This window comes from Xyrauchen texanus, chromosome 7, assembly GCF_025860055.1.
Source record: "Xyrauchen texanus isolate HMW12.3.18 chromosome 7, RBS_HiC_50CHRs, whole genome shotgun sequence".
Lineage (NCBI taxonomy): Eukaryota > Metazoa > Chordata > Actinopteri > Cypriniformes > Catostomidae > Xyrauchen > Xyrauchen texanus.
The window spans coordinates 48684452-48704127 of record NC_068282.1 but is presented as its reverse complement, the minus strand read 5'-3'; the positions used below and the strand labels follow the sequence as shown (position 1 = coordinate 48704127).

At 36.1% G+C, this 19676-nt stretch overlaps 2 protein-coding genes across 5 annotated transcripts in view; both read left to right on the top strand.

Moving 5' to 3' along the window:
• Nucleotides 1-1071: 1071 nt before the first annotated feature.
• On the top strand, nucleotides 1072-15116 carry tpra1 (transmembrane protein, adipocyte asscociated 1). Its single transcript, XM_052129881.1, has 11 exons — nucleotides 1072-1243; nucleotides 2053-2230; nucleotides 4860-4992; nucleotides 5184-5270; nucleotides 5501-5573; nucleotides 9032-9111; nucleotides 9189-9299; nucleotides 9455-9515; nucleotides 9608-9710; nucleotides 11288-11368; nucleotides 13440-15116. Exons 2-11 carry the CDS (start codon nucleotides 2067-2069, stop codon nucleotides 13681-13683), a joined length of 1137 nt encoding a protein of 378 aa, XP_051985841.1. The 5' UTR covers nucleotides 1072-1243; nucleotides 2053-2066; the 3' UTR covers nucleotides 13684-15116.
• A 999-nt stretch (nucleotides 15117-16115) lies between these two features.
• The window catches only part of chchd6b (coiled-coil-helix-coiled-coil-helix domain containing 6b), a 35239-nt gene continuing 31678 nt past the window's right edge, over nucleotides 16116-19676 (top strand). For 2 of the 4 annotated variants that reach the window (XR_007970913.1, XM_052129892.1), the window contains exons 1-3: nucleotides 16118-16375; nucleotides 17076-17154; nucleotides 17302-17350. Coding sequence is in view for 3 of the 4 variants with exons in the window: in XM_052129892.1 (XP_051985852.1) it covers nucleotides 16292-16375; nucleotides 17076-17154; nucleotides 17302-17350 (212 nt within the window). In the remaining variant the exon portion in view is untranslated. Of the gene's footprint in view, nucleotides 16376-17075; nucleotides 17155-17301; nucleotides 17351-19676 lie in introns of all 4 variants that reach the window. The other 2 variants (XM_052129893.1, XM_052129894.1) reach the window with 2 other exon arrangements.

The window sequence follows — 19676 nt, the reverse complement described above, 5'->3', positions numbered from 1 at the left end:
TTTTTTTTTTTAAATAAATGTTTAAGTTGTGTACGCTCTGATATATTTAAGGTGCAAGGAACCTTAAGTCCCAAACATACTCCAAGCAAGTACATGAATGCAGACGCATCTTGCTACGCAAGCTCGATTTCAGACGCCGTTGCATTGTGAAATTTGTCAGCGCACAATTCATAATACAACGGAAATACGCGCTGCATTCTCAGCGTTGCCGCTAGGATGGATTTTCTTTCAATTATCAACTGTCATGGCGGACTCTGGCAGCAATTTGAGTTGAATTTGTTTTTGAAAAATACAGTTGACTTTTTGTCCCCAGTCCATTCAAACAAACTTGTTTTTTTCTCCATGTCTCTCCCCACTCCTTAACTATCGACTCATCTACCACATACGGACTAAATCCAAAAATGTAGGCAGTTGACTTGCTTGAAGTATGTTTCGGCCTTTATCCTTCACTTTAAAAGTAATGTTGTTTTTTTGTTAGTTTGTTTTTTATTATTATTTTATAAAATGTAGATATGGTGGCAGGAATCTTCTATACTGTGGAAACAACCTTCACGCTTACGATAGTGGAGAGTGTAATGGTCAGCTAGCGTGTTGCTAATGTAAACTGACAATTACCTGTGGCAAAATCATCCATGACTTCCATTATAAAACAGCAAATGTATCGTAGTAAACTCCACACGTAGTTCACTCCAAAAGGATTGTTTAGTGTAAAACATGTTGAAGATTTGCAGACAGGTGGTCAATTCATAAAGTGATTAACTTTTTCAGAAAAGCAGTTTATTCAGCATCTGGAAGCATCTCCTCCATAGATATCCATTCAAAAAGAACGGTCTCTTTTCTCCTCGCCATTGTACCACCCATAGAATATCTATGGGACCATGGCGTTATGTTACTCTGTGCTAACATTGTAGGCTCCCTTTTCAGGGTGGCCATAATCTCTTTAAATATGAGGAGTTTTTATTTTAAAGTGTCTCACAGATAGCGTCTTTGGCATCTTGAATTTTTTTCCACGAGGCTTTTATTTTGAAGTGTAGCATGGACGGCGGCCATCTTTGTTACGTTAACGGCTTTCACGCTGACTTCAATCTGACAAGAGCAAGGCGTCTGACGCGTCAGTTTCATTCTGTCTGTAAACAACCGAGACACGGACTTAAGTTATTATGCCTCAATTAAACGGTATGATCACATTAATATCGGAGCACGTCAGCCTCTGATCTCAAATCATCATCAGCAGCAGTTAAAGGTGAGTCGTGTTTGTGTGTTTTATCAGCTGAATGCAGTTCAGTGTACGTGTGTGATGTGTCACATGATATAATGTAATATAAGCATATTACATACGTGCAACCTAGATACAGAAAGATTCCCTTTTATTTTCAGATTTATATTTTTATTTGGATCAATAAGTGCTGAGATTGTTTACATGGACCTTTGTTTACATACATGTTATGTAACGCCATACATTAATACACACATTCCAGCTGAGTAAGTTTGATACATTGTAAACCTTTTGATTCCTCAATGTATCATCTGCACTTTTGAATCGTTTTTTATTAGCGTAATTTAAAGGATTAGATACAAATTTGAGAAGTTATGCCTGTACATATCTACTGTGAATATCTAATGATTTGTGCACTATATTAAACTACATTATTAAAGCACAATTTCAAAAATATCGTAATTATTTGTTTGTTTGTTTGTTTTTGTTTTTCAAATTGAGAAAGTTTGAGAGGTAAATGGCGCATTTAACACTTTAATGAGCTATTTAGTCATAAATAATGTGCATTAGCATATAAAGAGATCATTTGTAAATAATTATGTAACCAAGTTAATCACTCATGGTGGTTTGCATGTAACATCACACCCTAAATGGTTAAAAATGACTGATCTGTCTACCATGCATCAGACTGTTTAATATATATTACATGCTTCATGTCTAGTTAGATTAAGTTCTGTGACTGTTTGCATACATGTACTATTAGCTCAAGAAATATGTGCATATTTAAATATAAAGCATGCATGTGATTATTAATTAAAGTGGTTTGTCTCTTGTAGTGGTTTGGTCCAGCATGTTGGTGACGGTGACAGAGGTGGTGCGGTTTACTCACTATAGCAATACCAGTGTGTTTCCCACTACGAAAAACAGCTCTGAAATTATTCCAGATCATGAAATCAACATCACTAAACCACACAAGTGTCTGCAGATCCTGTACGAGGACATCGGAGACTCGAGGTATGGTCGTTTCACGGGATAAATGTAGGCAAAGTAGCCTATGTGTCCAAATTTCTAGTATATTTAGGATATATAAGTGCAAATCCAAAGAAGCATGTGTTAAAAGCTTCATCAACATTTTTGGTAATTAAAATTTCCTACAAAAATTAAATAAAATATATATATATATATATATATATATATATATATATATATATATATATATATATGGAATCAATGTGGTCACATAAGAGTATATACACATGATTATAGACACACACACACACAAATTAAATAATAATAATAAGTACACGTCCAGCAATGTCAGATATTCGCCCCATTTCTCCATAAATATATTCAATTTTCCTAATCTTCTAAACGACCCTTCTTCAAAGGCCGCCACCCTCCCCATCTCCGAGCACCACTCATGAAATGAGGGCACTCCAGCCGACCTCCAACCCCTTAAAAGAACCTGTCTGGCGATCATGACGCTAGTTAGGACACAACTCTTTATGTGTCTGTTCTCAACGTCGATGACCGCTCCATCGCCCAAAATACAGAGTCTGGGGTAAAATGAAAGCCCAATACATCACTCACAAGGATCTGAACCTTCAACCAAAACTCCTGGATCTTATCACACCCCCAAAAGACATGGGTTATTTCTCATAGTTTCGTCAAATCTGCTGGGGAACCGATTGCAGGTTTTGCCATTTTCACTTTGAATAAAGGCACTAGTTTATTTTATTCTATATGCATAACCTGTTTTTATTATGGTTTAATGAAGCTACAGCATTACCCGAGTATGTGTTATGAGACACTGAGTTATGGGAAACTGGGAATGTAGTTTCTGTCTGGGCTCTTTGCCATGTTTTAATTCCTGATACAGATTGAAATCACATACACGGAACAGTTTTCCTAACATACAGATGATCGTGTTGAAGTGTCAGACCTGTGAGGCCCATGAAATGCGTTATTTAAAAACACGAGCTTTCAGTTCTGCTTTCGATTCTGCACAAATGGGACTGTCCTCTGTATATAAAATACGATTACTTCTTATCCTCACGGGACCCCGGAATTCAGTTTGGTCCTCTGTGGAGGGTATTTGTTTATGACCATACATGCACGATGCACCAGGATCTGTTGCGTCCTAAAGAGGACATCCTGGGCTTTTCAGAGATAATACAATGTTTGGGGGGGGTTGGCCTTAAGAACTTCCTCTCTTTGTTTAAAAATAACATCTGCCTTCACAAATCAGCAAATTGTATGGAAAGAGAAACCGTATAACTATTATTTTGTTATTGGAATTTTTATTTGATACATTCTCTTGTTGTTTCATGTAAATAAGCATCAAAGAAAAAGTTTAGTGAGTTTTCAAAGCAGAGTTTGATTTTATTTTACAAGAACGATGTGTTCTGTAGGGGAACTTAGGACTTTTCACCTGTTGTGGAGATACTAATGGGGATTAGGGTTAAAAAATACAATATTCCATACAATATGAGATGATAACAAGGATGATAATTCTCTTCAATTGCATAGTCCTGTTCTTAACCCTTTCATGGGTATCGTCACATATATGTGACAGTTAATAACTGTTTTTGTATTCTTTGCATTCTTACGAACATAATGTTGCATGCGTGAAAATAACTCGCTCTGTGGGGCATTCAGGGGAATTTAGAACCTACTCATGAAAGGGTTAATGGCAAAACTGGCCCAACCAAATCATCAGTGAAGGAAGACGAATGCATTTAATCTGCTATAGCGAGCAGCCCCCTCTGTTGGTCAAAATAAACCGCACAAGGTAGGCTTTGCTGCTCGGGCTACGTTTCTTGCCGCGTAATATAATTCACTATGCAGGCTGTTTTGAACGCTCAGTTACATCCGCCGCTCCTTTTACTATGATGATTCAGATAGATTGCTAATTATTGCTTTGTTATGTGTAGGGCTGCAACTAATGATCATTTTGCTAATTGATTAATCTAACGATTATTCTGCGATTATTGCAATGATTAATCATTAGTCCTTAACCGATTATTCAGCTTGTGCCCCGATTTAAAAGGTTGTATTAAACGTGCTTACTAACAATAAAGAGGAAAACATAATCTTTTTAAAATACCTCCAAATGACATTCACTGAATTAAAGGGTCAAAAATTGTACATTTTATTAAGTTTAATTCAGTAAAGAAATTCACTGCAAACAATCCTGTTGTTATAAAGTATTTTTGTCTCGTTTTCCATTAAAAATAGTCTAAAAATCCTTAAGACACATTTACTTGAGAAGCAAGTCCTTAATTAAATCCCAGTGTGGTCATTTAAAAAAAAAAATCAAAAGTCATATTTATACACTATAATGTTGTTGAATGATCAGTTTTTATATGTGGGTAAATAGGTACTTTCCATCACAGTTGAAAGTGGACATTCCTGTTTTAAGTGTGTGTGTGTGTGTGTGTGTGTGTGTGTGTGTGTGTGTGTGTGTGTGTGTGTGTGTGTGTGTGTGTGTGTGTGTGCGCTATTATTACAGGAATAATCCGATTGTTTCCGTGCTGTTTCTGTTGAACATGGTTAATAAACAGCTTGTTGACAAACTCTCTCTTGGCAGTAAATCTGAAGTACTCCTGCAGTGCTGATCTGTTTGTGTCTGGTTCTCTCTCAGTGTTCGTTTCTGGGATCTAACGCTGCTCATCCCAAATGTGGCGTTCCTCATATTCCTGATGTGGAAGCTTCCTTCCGCTCGTGCAAAGATCCGTCTCACCTCCAGCCCCATATTCGTGGCGTTCTATATACTGGTATGCACCGGAACGTTCCACTTCTGCTGTGCTGAAACTGCAATGTGGAAGTTTGAATTTCATTGAGAGAGAAATGAGGGGGAACGTAAATGTGAACATTTGAATGACACACCTGTGTGTTGGGAATCTGAGAGTAATGCATTCAGGTTTACTCATCAGACTGTTATAACTCTCTCTTTTGTGTTGTTCAGGTATTTGTCGTGGCGGCTGTAGGAATCACTCGCGCTATAGTGTCCATGACTGTCAGCACATCTACTGCTGCTACACTCATAGATAAGGTAAAACACACACTTAAACACAGGTTTACTGAGTCATCGGAATGCCGACTTCCGATTGACTTCTGTCTTTCTTGGAGTAAAGGTATAGTTCACACAAATATTTATTCAGACTCATGCTGCTCCAAAACGAGATGTTTAGCCGAATGTTCTTTTCCATTCAGTGAAAGTGTTTCAGGTGCTGTCAAGCATAATAAAAGTGCCATTGCTAATATCTGTGTTTGTGTTTATAGGTGCTTTGGGAGATCACAAGGTTCTTTTTATTGGCTATTGAGCTTAGTGTCATCATTCTGGGATTGGCTTTCGGTATGTTGCTGCTTTCTGGATGTTTATTACTGTTTCTGTTTAGCAGTGGCACGATAGATTCTACCTTTTACTCTGAGTTTGATAAGAACAGGTTTATTTTGGTTGCATTATTTTGATACATTTCTATTTTGAATCATTTCTAATTATTCTATGGAAATACCAGGACATTTGAAATTGGGCATTGTCAGGCCTGGGAAAAGCCACAAAAATGTATATAGTGAAATTTATTAGGGCTTTGAATTACTAATTAATCTGTGAGTAATTGTGGTACATCATACATTAAAACAAACATTACAATCTAATCATAAATATATTTCCTTTGTCTCAAAGAATCATTTATTTGAATTAATGTAATATAAACATGGTAAAATGTTCAGTTTTACAATAATTAGTTAATTAGACACATTTTTACGGGTATACAGTAATGTGTGTATACAGTACATGCCATAAGATCAATGGACATGCTGTAATTAAAAGTTGGGTTTTCCTGTGGACTTTTTTAAATAATAGGATCAAATGGGCAGATTATATTTATATCAAACTTTATTGGCAAGTGAAACTTAAGTGTACATTGCAAGTGCATTATGTGACACTATGCATTAGTAGTAGACTAATATATATATTTTACTGATTAATCATTAGCTATAGTTGCCTTTTGGAACTATCGGTTATCGCAAAAATCTATGGTGATAGTTGCTGATCGTCTTCATAATTTCAAAATAAGAGTCCCCGGTGTGTTTGGGTCTTGTTTATACTTAAAGGAGCAATATGTTTTATATCTACTGTACTAAAGCATAACATTATCATAATATGTTATCAGAGATTTAGGAGATTTTTACTTGCCAAGTTGAAATACTGGTTTCTCCGAAAACAATGCTGCAGCCAGTATATTGTACTCTGAAATGTCCGTTCCGGGACGGAATTTCTGTTTGTGTTTTGGCCTGTGTGATCCCGCCCACTGCCCATTTCCCAATAGTATTTCGACACCCCGGGTTGCCAGATTTTAAACAAGTTAGCGGGCTCACACAGCATGCTGCAGCCACGGAAGCCAGCAGTACATCTAGCTAACATTGACAGAGTTATAAAAAATCCACATGAGTTGGTTTATAATTTGCAAACAATAGAAACATCGTCGCTTGCCATTGTCAGTTTGCTCGTTCCTGTTGCGTGTCCTCAACCTGGCAACCCGCATGAGCTTCAAGCCTGGGGAGGAGAGGACAGGGGAGACAACTCTCTCCAATATTTTGAATTTGGACTGCAGTACCCATTTTAAACGCTTGATGTCAATGTTACATATTGCTCCTTTAAAAGTCCTGTGTTATGCATCAAATCTTGAAAAAACTGCATCTGGGATTTTATTCATTTTGGACTCTTTGTCTCGCCCGCCATTGTGTAGAAAGAATGTTATATAAATTTTTTTTTGACATTCTATTAATTTAAAAAAAGATACTTTCTTTATTAAGGCAGGCAAAGACAAAGAGTCCAAAATGAATAAAAGATGCAGTTTTTTAGTTCAACCAAAATACCAATAATAACCAGAAAAAATTCAGATTTGATCCATAACGCAGGATTTTTACATGTAAACAAGCCAGAAACACATGAGGACTCTTATTTTGAAATGACAAAATGGTGAAAAAACTATCAGCAACTATCAACATAGACTTTTGCCGATAACCGACAGTTCCAAAAAGCAACTATCAGCACAGATTAATCGATAAAACCGATATATCAGTCTGCCTCTAAACATTGAATACTGAAGTTTAAAATGTAATTTTTTTTAAATTTTCTCTGGCTGCTGTTTAGTCTCTATCGCACGCTTGTTGGGTCTCTACAGCATTAATTGTATTCGTTAAATAGTCACACATATTTGTAGCTATGTCGTGCTCTGACATTTTTAATTGGCTAGAAATTGCTCTTCGTGAGTAGGGCATCACGATCTTCATTTGTTCTCGATATGGATTCTTTAATGCCAAGATTGATCTTTAACTCAACTTTTACAGTGTGAGTAAATCACATCAAAAATAGAAACATTTAATTCTAATCACGCATAGCACGGATGCGGAAAGAAATCACGCGACTTCACTCACGTTAATATGTGCTCAACAGAATCGCTGAACTGCCGCTGTTTTAAAGAGACAGTACCACTTTAGCACTTGCTCTACAAGTCAGTGTAAATATTTGTAAACAGTAAGCAAGTAAACAAGTATGCACGTAAACAATAAATATGTAACAATATGCAATTTCAAGACGTCATATTTATTGATCGAATACATGACATTTGTACATTTTAACCCTTGTGCATCCTTGTGGACATTTTTGGCTTTTTCAGTTTTGTTTTTTTGATAACTTTGTCTGTGTTAATGCTAACTGCATAAAAGTTTCCACAGGTGTGAATTTTTATTGGAATTTTAATATTTCACCCTATTTTCTTTAAAAAAATATTTTTTGCACTAGTTACACAAAATACTCCCTCTTAGCGTCGTTTTGGACAAAAATGGCACATTGAAACCCATTAAAACTGCGATTTTTAATTCCAGTGCCATTTAACTATAAAATTATGCAATCTTGTTTAACATGCTTTCATTATGTTGGCAAGGCTTCAAAATTTACATTTTAAATATTTTTTTATCAGATCGTGCCATTTTTTCAGGTTTGGCATATCATCGCTTTTGTTGTTGTTTTCTGTTGTTTTTGGCTTATGCATATTATAGAGCCAATTAGATACATTATGAATATATAATTGTGTGAGTGTGCCGGAGGCTCTAATAATAAAAATAAAAAAATTCTGTTTAGCATTTATTAAATTGAAAATAATTATAATTATTATATTTTTTATAAAAAACAACAGTGGCATTATGTAAACAAACCGGCGTTTAAAGTGTTAAAATTCTGAAAATAAATGAATGTTTGGTAATTATGATTAGAGCTGATGCTGGTTAAAATATAAGTCAGTGAAAGTAGAAAAAATATTATTCTATAATATTTTTATGACACTTTTTGACATGGCCATTTTTGTCCATTATGGACCTGAGTGGTAGCTTTTTTTAAATCTGATACTGCATAAAAAATATGAAAGCATCAAAATGAATGTTGTTGTTAATCATTGACATATCCGAGGCTCTAATAATCAAAGAAAAAAAATTCTGCTTAGCATCTATTAAATTGAAAATAATTACTATTTTTAATTTTTTCCTAAAAAAACAACAGTGGCATTATGTAAACAAACCAGCGTTTAAAGGGTTAAAATTCTAAAAATGAATGAATGTTTGGTCATTATGATTAGAGCTGATGCTGGTTAAAAAAATTATGTCAGTGAAAGTGGAAAAAAATATAAATCTATAATATTTTTATGACAGTTTTTGGACATGGCCATTTTTGTCCATAATGAACCTATGTTTTGGTCAAAAAGTGTGAGGAACCCTGGAGCGACATGTTTTTTTTTGGTGACGTTTGTTCAGGTAATCTGGAGAGCAAGTCCAGTGTGAAGCGAGTCTTGGCCATCACTGCAGTTCTGTCTCTAGCGTACTCCATCACACAGGTATGTGCTCTTATATGTGACATAATGTACATCCATGATCTGAAGACATTTATAGACACATTTATACACTCTCTCAGGGGACTCTGGAGATTCGTTACCCAGATAAACACCTCTCGGCCAAAGACTTCAACATCTACGGACATGGTGGGCGGCACTTCTGGTTGGCCAGTTCCTGCTTCTTTTTCCTGGTACATAATTAATGATCTCTTTCTTTATATATTCCTTTTATTAGGTAAACATCACTATTACTATTGCTCACACGCTAGGTTAGTGATTTGAATAGTCTGGTTTGTTTATTATTTTCAGCTGTGTGTTATTATTCATATTTGAAATGTGTTTTTAGGTGTATTCCCTGATAGTCATTCTACCCAAAACTCCAATCAGAGAGAGAATCTCATTGCCATGTAAGTAAGCACATCACTCTGCCTCTGTCTGTTTGTCATCTTTAATCATTAACTCTCCGATGAGCTTCTCTTTCTCTGTCTTTCTCGCGAAGCCAAAAGGAGTTTTTACGTGTACGCTGCGATCCTGGCCGTATTGAATCTGGTTCAGGGTTTGGGCAGCGCTCTGCTCTGTGCTGACATCATTGAAGGCTTGTGGTAAGAACTAATATTTTTAAGCGTTATCCAGATTTAAAGCTATTCATCTCAATGGCACATGCTCAGCTGGTGCTATTTCTACTGGCTAGGAAATGGTTTGCCGTATTTTTATTTTTTCTATTTCTACAATTATTGTTATATGACGTGAAGTCTTGGATTTGCTCATGTGACTATATCAGCAAAGGTTCGACTGTCATTCTTGGATTTAAATGTTGCAATTTATATCCTTTAATGTTGCAGATGGCCAGTGTGCAATTAACACTATTTAATCACTGAAGCCAATTTTTACTTGCATTTGGTGCTTGGCGAGAGTTCATTTTGTGCCCTGACAATAATATAATTATTTATTTATTTTTTATGAGAAGGGACATTTTTTTTATTATTCCTGTATATGTCTTCCTTTTATGTCTATAGCTCAAATATTTCAATATTTTGAGATTATCGGCGTCACAATAGTGACCACGTGGTCAGTTAAGAAGTATCAAGTTTATTCTTAAATCTTGCATCAGCATTGTCTAAGGATAATGCACATTATCCTTAGATAATTATACATATTTTATCATTTGAGTTAATATTTAGTAATTTCTTGTGTCATTTGTAGCGCTGTCAGTCGATAGTGTTTTTTAATCGCGATTAATTGCATATTTTTTTGTAGTTAATGCTGAAATTTGACACCATATATACTTATTTTCCTGTCAAACTGCATTTATTTCCATCTTAGGAAAGAAAGCAAAACAATTTGTAACTTTATTAACATTTTCCAAACAAAGCCTTGCACAGTATAAAGATAGAAATGCTCTAAAATATCACCGATCAGGGCTCAATGCTGAGGATCTTTTCTGATTTTTACTGGCTCTGCGAAACAAAAATGTAAAATGGCTGTTTCTACCATCATGCCTTTAAAAAATGTGTCCGAAGCTAAATATTTTTTAAATATTTATTATGCTTTTAAGACAATTTCCCCCAAAATTGTATCACATTTATAATTTGCAAGATATGATTTATGCCTTATGTAACCCCTTATAAGCGGTTTACAGATATAAATTCATAAATGCATCATATTAACCTCAGACGTCCTGCCATTTACACATGCTTTTAATTAAAGAGTTCAACATTTAAGAATACGCCTTCAGATCAAATTATTTTTAAAATCCTGAGAAACATTTCAGTGTTTCAAAACTTTTGACCTGTAGTGTGTGTGTGTGTGTGTGTGTGTGTGTGTGTGTGTGTGTGTGATATATATATATATATATATATATATATATATGTATATGTATATATATATATATATATATATATATATATATATATATATATATATACACCGATCAGCCACAACATATAAAACCACCTGCCTCATATTATGCAGGTCCCCCTCATGCCGCCAAAACAGCGCCAACCCACACCTGCAAATGATTTGTCTATGGCCAGAATGCGTTGTGTTATGACTTGCGCTCTGACGCATTTAAGAACACAATGATGCACAAATCGTGCTTGCATAGCTAGATTGTTTTGTGTTCACTAGTCTTCTATATCTTTAAGATTGAGACTGTATCTGTTTTTCTGTGTGTTTTCAGCTGTGTGGACGTGACCACATTCCTCTACTTCTCTGTCTTTGCTCCTCTGATCTACGTGACATTCCTCAAAGGATTCTTCGGGTATGTAGATGCACCTGTGATTCAGACGTCCTCTGTGTCAGCTGATTCTGTTAGTTCTCTTGTTGCAGCACAGGATATTACGGTCATGTCCGCTAATACACCCCCCCAAAGGCACATTCTTGTGAATCTGCAGTGTCATTGATCAACTGTAGACTGGTAGTGGTTTAATCGGTAGAGACTTAAGGGAAAGTCCACTTAGTAGTGTTTCTTGCACAAAAAATAGTCATAACAATTTTGATCACTACTCACTATAAAAATAATTTCAAGCATTTAAGCATCAAATCTTTTGATTTCTTTAAATCATTATAAACTGGGTAGTGGTGCTGGGTAGTATGGATTACATATAATCTGGATTACATGATTAAAAAAATAGAGTACTTTTATTTTAATTAATAGCGGCTGTGGATCAGGTGGTTGAGCGGGTCGGCCACTAATCGCAGGGTTGGTGGTTCGATTCCCGGCCCACATGACTCCACATGCCGAAGTGTCCTTGGGCAAGACACTGAACCCCAAGTTGCTCCCAATGGCAGGCTAGCACCTTACATAGCAGCTCTGCCATCATTGGTGTATGAATGGGTGAATGAGACGCAGTATAAAGCGCTTTGAATACCGCTAAGGTTAAAAAGGCGCTATATAATTGCAGAACATTAAAATAAGAAAACTGCAAGATGCTTCTCTGCCAGTGTAGGTATTAATTTGTATCTAAACCAAGTCTAACTAGAAAGTTATTTAGAAATCACTATCTAGAAACAATCAAGTTTATGTAGAAAGTTCTCACTGTATATCAAACAATTTGTATGTATAATCATAAACCACTGCCGATAGAGTCCATAGCATGCAGCGCCCTCTAGTGGTACACATTGAGCAGAGCAGCAATATGAAATGATTTCTCATTACAATTCATATCACAAAGTTGATCAAAATAACTCTTTATTATCTAACGTATTCAACGATAGTGTTTGCTAATATTGTTATGCAAAACCTTGATTCCTTGATTAAAAAAAAAACAAAAAAGAAAAATCGTGTCAAAACGACTAAATTCGAAATTAATCCAAAAAAATCACACAGCCCTATTTAACATTTTAAGCTCTGAAGGTGTTTTTAAAGATTTCCTGTTTCAGTGGTATACCCAAAATTAAAGGCTTATAACTCTCAAGGGTCAAATGTTTGGTATGATTGTAAAGAATGCGACTTGTTTAATCACATAAATAAGAAACTGCTGAAAAAAATAAAACAATGTAGCCAAAAACCTTTTTCTTATTTGACATTATATATCTCTATATCTATAGGTGGTTCTGAAAAAAACAAAAAAAAATTCCCAATCATTTCAACTGTATCTGAGACAAATGTTGTGTTGATATGACAAAGCAATCAATAGTTATAACGTTACAAAAATAATTAATCATAGTGTTCAAAAGCCTCTCTAAACAAATAAAAGATAATAATTGTACATAAGAACTAATTACACATGCAAACACAACAATGACTAAAGGTTTGCATAGCATGCAGACATGATTTTAGTCATGAGATTTCACAGAATGAGTTTCATTCTGTGTCATTTGAGACATCATTGAGTCTGTGTCATGTATTTGGCGCCATCTCCTGGTGACCATATGTAACATTGTGCTTCATGTGGATTATCTAATGATCTATACATCTGATTATCTTGTGTGTGAACTCGTTTAAAGGATAATCACGTAATCAAGTTATAAGCAAAAACACGGCATATAAGCAACACCATCATAATTGTCAAAGACATATAATCAGCTGTTACTCACTACATTTTCGTCGGTGAGTAAAACAAATAGATTGGTTGTATTCTACACTTTGAGAGCTTTCAAACAACATATGACACATGGATATTTGATGATATATAAGTGTTTGTTTCACTTTATAATCTTTGTGTACATTAGATTTGCTGTTGTTGAATTGTATTATGTTTAACTCGTGCTGTCTAGATATCGTATCTGAGATTGAAAAACCCACGTTGGTCGACCACTAGTTAAAGTTACTATTATATATGCGTTTCAAGTTTCTTTCTGTAACAATTTAAGCTTTTGTTCCTCCTCAGTTCCGAGCCAAAGATCCTCTTCTCCTACAAGTCACAGATAGATGAACCAGAAGACTCCGACGTCCACCTGCCCAACACCTCGTCCTCCGGTCTTGGCAGGAAGGATCTCGATCACGGCTCGTACTCCAGCACGCAGATCGACGGTTCTGGAGCATACTTGGACGACGTGGTGTCTGGACCGTACGGCGTAGGAAACAGCATCAACAGCATCGACAGTGACCGCTGGAGAGCTCTCAACGCCTGAGACGCACCGAGAGAACGTTGTAAAAGTGACCTCCACGCCGCTGATTTAAAATGTAGTTTACCGCCTTGAAGTGGTTCTTCATAGTGCTCTGTTTTTTAAAAGTTAACATGATTTCTATTCCATGAATTCAACATTCCTCTCGTAAGCACCAGTGCTCTTAATTTTAACTGGGCGTCGTTCAACAGCTCTGTTAGATGCAACGTTATTGGACTTTGTGAAGAGCATAACCTAAATATATCGGCTGAAAGCATAATTGTTTTAGATTCTGAGATGTGCTGCTGATACCAGCAAATGTCTGCTTGATTTTTGATGTTCCTTTTCTATATTTTGGGGGGTTGTTGTGCACTGAGAAATATTCATTTTGACCATTCAACTTGTCTATGAATTTTGGTGCGTAAAACATACTCTAACTTTTGCATATGGTTCATCTTGACTGGCCAAAGTTTGTACAAAAAAAATATATATATATATATTATTTCTTGATGCTGGATCATAGTTAGATTTGAAAGTGTTTCCTTTTGATTTTTATTTATTTAAGTGATTTGTTGAATGGGTCAGATCTTTCTATTTGACAATGAAAAGGGATCTGACTCCAACCTGGCTTGTCACAACAACAGTTATCATTCCATGTAAAAGACATTTAATGCAAGAATAAGGACCATACTAAGATAAAACATTCAATTATTTTGATCTGGTGTACAAGCCTGTAAAGACAACAATGTGACAAATTGTTTGTGTCAATTAAATTGGGCTAGAGTCAAATGTTTAATTCTGTTTAAATGTATTCCCTTTGCTTTTTCAGTTTGAGCATGAAGAGGTTTAAATGCTTTAGGTGAGTATACCAGGGGACTTTTATCGAGTGAACTCCATCAAATACCACATATTAGCTGTAATTAATGCTTCGCTCAGACTCTGCTTTTATCACTGTCTTAACAGAAATATATCTCAAAGATATTTCATATTATAATTGTTCTTCCCTGAAATATTTGGATATTTCCTTTGTAAACAGTGTTGATGAGACATGAGTTACGTGTGTTTATACATCCAAGAATGTGCTACCATCTAAATGCAAAAAATAAAATCCAATCCACCAAAAATAGTTTAATGTCACGGTATAATAATTGTATTTGTATATACTGGGGCACGCTGACAACTGGGGACTTTTATTTTGACGGATGCTTAACTGTGACGTGTCTTGGTGCCATTTTTTTTTTTTTTTTTGCACTGCATAGGAGAAACACAGAAAAATATTAGATTAAGATATAATTGATTATACATCAAAAATAAATACATTTAAAATGTGCAAAACGTTATTTTTGTGAGCGTACTTAAATAATAGAAAAACAAATCTTTCAATGGTAATATTAACTCTATATTATTAATGTTAGTTTATAAAGGGAGACAGATCATTTAATTGGCTCTGTACTTGTATTTTGCACAATGACAATAAAGTTTAATAAAAAAAAAAATACTTTCTGTCTCTATTTTACATAGTACATTTAAATTGGCAAAAGTAGCAATTAGACCTTTTTTTGGATAGCTATCATGCAATATCTTAAAATGTACTCTTATCTGGTTAGAAATGCAATATTTTCAGGTAGTAATCAGGTTGTAGAAGTGACTATCACGTGCAAGAGTGACGTCATCCGATGTGAATATGTTTGTTATATTTTTAGATAACATTATTTAGGAACAATTGACAGTTTACTATTTTGCAGAATATAAAGCAAGAGAAACAAACGTAATTGCTTAAACGTGAATAAGAAAGTATATATATATATATATATATATATATATATATATATATATATATATATATATATATATATATGCTATATACAGTATATACGTCGATGTATGTCACTAAAATGACCGATAAGATCGACAAATAGATCAAATCAGATAGAAAAATAAAATGATCAATAAGAGCAAATAAATTCAGTTGGCTACGTAAGGATTTCGTTGTAACAATTCAACGTCACAGTCTTCCATATTTATAGATAATTATTAATTGTTCTGCATTCATCAAATATGCATTTCTAGCCGTTTAATATTATTATTTTACGTTTGAACGCACTTTAGATATAGTAGACATACATACATTATTTACAAGACGATAAGAGTAAAAATTAAATGCAAAATAAAATAAAAAAATTCAAATACGCTAAATAATAATGCCAAATCTACCAATGTTTGACGTCTGTGTTTTGATGGTAACCGTCCGGATGTCAAAGTCTCGCGAGAGCCGCACGCGAAGTACACACACTAAGTTTATTGTGTTTATTTGGAGTCCTGCAGAAACCCTACACCTACCGCCAAACCTATCCCCACCACTTAATCTAACCCAGAACATAAAAGTAACAGGATATGTTGTATAAGGCAATCGTGAGGTTACCCTCTAGACACGGCCGTATTGATCAAAACTACATTTCCCATATGGCACCACGTGATCACATGACGCTTGATGGATTTAATCGCGTGCTTGATCATTTTATCCGCATGGAGAGAGTTTGTCCTAACACAGTGACCCTGAACTGAACCAGGGTGAATGTATTCTGTTATTTTACTGCTTTTGTTTTGAAATATATTTATATATATATCAGTAGTTATGGGTGGAAGTGAAAGTAAGACCAGATCCGTTTCATTTGGACTGGATGAAGAGGACAATGTCACTGTTCTACATGGAGTTAAGGTGACATCACTTATGAAATACTATATAAAAACAAGACGTCATTATTTTCAGCAGTGCACTGTGTTTCATGGGTGTTTTGTTGTAATTGTGTATTTATAAATGCAACACTATTGTAACTGTCCCCATGTCCTCTAATGAACTTCAGTGGCATTGAGAAAATGAAAGTATCAGCTGATCTGTTATTGTATGATTGACTGCATTCATCATGATAATGAATTGTGCTCACTTTAAAGAGTTGTGCTGGTTTGTCATGTATATCTTTATATTTTAGCTGCTGAGATCAAATGATTAAACATGCAGTTGAAATATAAACCTGTAAGTGTCATTCAATTAATAGAGAAATCAGACTGTTCTGTGATCAGTGAGAGCTGTGTGTTGTTGTAATAACGCACACACAGACAGACACACACACACACGACACAAACAGACACACACACACACAGACAGACAGACAGACAGACAGACAGACAGACAGACAGACAGACACACACACACACACACACACACACACACACACACACACACAGACACACAGACAGACAGACACACACACACACACACACACACACAAACATATTAACAATGTCAGCAATCTTATTCAGATTTGAGATGATGATTTTGCTCTAGTGGAGGTCAGTCCTGCATTTTATATTGATCTAATGTTTCTAAAGGATTGATGGAAGTGTGTCTGTGCTGCTAGTTATCAGGTGATGTTCTTCAACGAATGCGGCAGCCTGGACCATCTCCAGAGAAACCGGCAGCACCAAAACCAGACCCAGGTACAGACCACCAATTGTATTCTCATTCTTGGAGGCTTATCTGACCTTTCACTGTCACTGAAATGGACCAGTTATTTAATAGCTGAAATATTGGAGTTATGAATGATTCAATTGTGGTATAAGAATTTCACAACATTGATATTTTAGGGCCTCCCAGACCGTCTGCAGAAGACATGCAAGAGGAACTCAGAAAACGGTTAGTATGTTTTATTGTATTAATACATTTAAGGGTGTTTCTTCAACTTCATTGGCAGTTTCGGTTTTGGCTAGACAATATGAACACTCTGGAGACCCCCACCCCCCCAACCCCGGTCCGATGATATGTAAATGCTGCCAGACCATTTCTGTGCCACCACAGACTGATCGTTGGCCCCTGCCCTGCCACCCCAGTTAAAATCTCCTGGCTTTGCCCCTGCTGTCCGGTGCGGGAGACGATGCCAAATTTACTGTCACTCTCTCAGCAGCTGTAATGGAAACCCCCTCGCAGCTGTGGTAATTCAGCTATTTTTAAACTAATTCCAGGTTATATAAACAGGTTATAAACTTACACTCAATATTAAAAAAACACGTCACAGTCTGTGAAAAAGATCTATTCGCTGTCTCTCACTTTGTTCTGTACATTTTCCTGCTTTTTGAGTTCAGCCGATCACATGCCTGTTCATGTTTTTGTTTTATGAAGGTCTCATTAAAGCTGAGTTAGAAACATTTGAGCAGCTCTTCATTATTTGTTTTTGGTACATTTCAATATTTAACTAGTTAAATAAAGTTTGTAGACAGAGCTTTACAGAGCCTGGCCTGAAAGTTTAAAAGTTTTAAAAGATTGATGGATGTTTTGCAGTTGCTATGGCATAGATAGGTGGTTGCTAGGGTGTTATGTGTGGTTGCTAGGCAGTTGTTAGGGTGTTCTGGGTGGTTGATAGGGTGTTGCTAGGTGGTTGTAGGTGTGTTCTGGGTGGTTGCTACGTGGTTTCTACGGTGTTCTGGATGGTTGCTAGGGTGTCGCTTGGGTTTTCTGGGTGGTTACTAGGGTGTTGCTTGGGTGTTCTGGGTGGTTGTTAGGCTGTTTTTTTGGTGTTATGGGAGGTCACTAGGATGTTACTAACTTTTTGCTAGGCAGTTGGTAGGGTATTCTAGGTGGTTGCTAAGGGATTCTGTGGGTCACTAGGGCATTGCTAAGTGGTTGTTAGGGTGTTCAGGGTGGTCACTAGGGTGTTGCTATGTGGTTGATAGACAGTAGCTAGGTTGTTCTGGTTGATTGCTAGGCAGTTGATAGGGTGTTCTTCGTGGTTGATAGGGTGTTGCTAGGTGGTTGTAGGTGTGTTCTGGGTGGTTGCTAGGTGGTTTCTAGGGTGTTCTGGGTGGTTGCTAGGGTGTTGCTTGGGTGTTCTGGGTGGTTCTTAGGCTGTTTTTGTGGTGTTATGGGTGGTTTCTAGGGTGTTCTGGATGGTTGCTTGGGTGTCACTTGGGTGTTCTGGGTGGTAGCTAGGGTGTTGCTTGGGTGTTCTGTGTGGTTGTTAGGCTGTTTTTGTGGTGTTATGGGAGGTCACTAGGATGTTACTAACTTTTTGCTAGGCAGTTGGTAGGGTATTCTAGGTGGTTGCTAAGGGATTCTGTGGGTCACTAGTGAATTGCTAAGTGGTTGTTAGGGTGTTCTGGGTGGTCACTAGGGTGTTGCTATGTGGTTGCTAGACAGTAGCTAGGTTGTTCTGGTTGATTGCTAGGCAGTTGATAGGGTGTTCTGGGTGGTTGATAGGGTGTTGCTAGGTGGTTGTAGGTGTGTTATGGGTGGTTGCTAGGGTGTTGCTTGGGTGTTCTGGGTGGTTCTTAGGCTGTTTTTGTGGTGTTATGGGTGGTTGCTAGGCAGTTGGTAGGGTGTTCTAGGTGGTAGCTAGGTGGTTGCTAGGGGGTTCTGTGGGTCACTAGGGCGTTGCTAAGTGGTTGCTAGGGGGTTCTGGGTGATCACTAGGGCATTGCTAGGCGGTTACTAGGTTAGGTTTATTTTTATGCATTCAATATTTTAACTATTAATCGCAGAAATTAATGTGTTAAATTTCCCAGCCCTAGTTTAAAACTATGATAATATAAACAAAAAGTAAAAAAAAAAACAAACAAAAGAATTCTATATTTATTGTGTGAAAAGTATTTCTATAATTTTTTCAAAAATTACAATTGTGACGTTGTTTCCACCACACCAAACAATATTTAAGTAAGTACATTTTTTCAAAAGTTAGTGTACTTGTTATCCACTTGGTTTGCAAAAGTGTCAGTGAAGAGCACGCTAGAGATGAAATATTAGGGGTAATTTTCAATCAAGCTGTAATTCTGCCAAATTATGCAAAAAGTGTGAAAATATTTTTTAATTGTGTCTTTAGAATTCATTGCAAGAAAGACTTAGCAAGAAAAAGAGGTCAAGAATTTCATTAAAACAAAAACATTAAAAATGGCATTTCCACACAGAAGTCTATTATACACAATATAGAATTTAACATGTGCTGAAATGACAGTGTGGTGGGAATTTTCAT

Bases quoted from the DNA above. Each gene is read 5' to 3' on its own strand.
- tpra1 (XM_052129881.1), top strand. From the start codon at position 2,067: ATGTTGGTGACGGTGACAGAGGTGGTGCGGTTTACTCACTATAGCAAT. The intron at 2,231-4,859 runs GTATGGTCGTTT...GTTCTCTCTCAG, and splicing joins GAGGACATCGGAGACTCGAG to TGTTCGTTTCTGGGATCTAA. The intron at 11,369-13,439 runs GTATGTAGATGC...GTTCCTCCTCAG, and splicing joins TTCCTCAAAGGATTCTTCGG to TTCCGAGCCAAAGATCCTCT.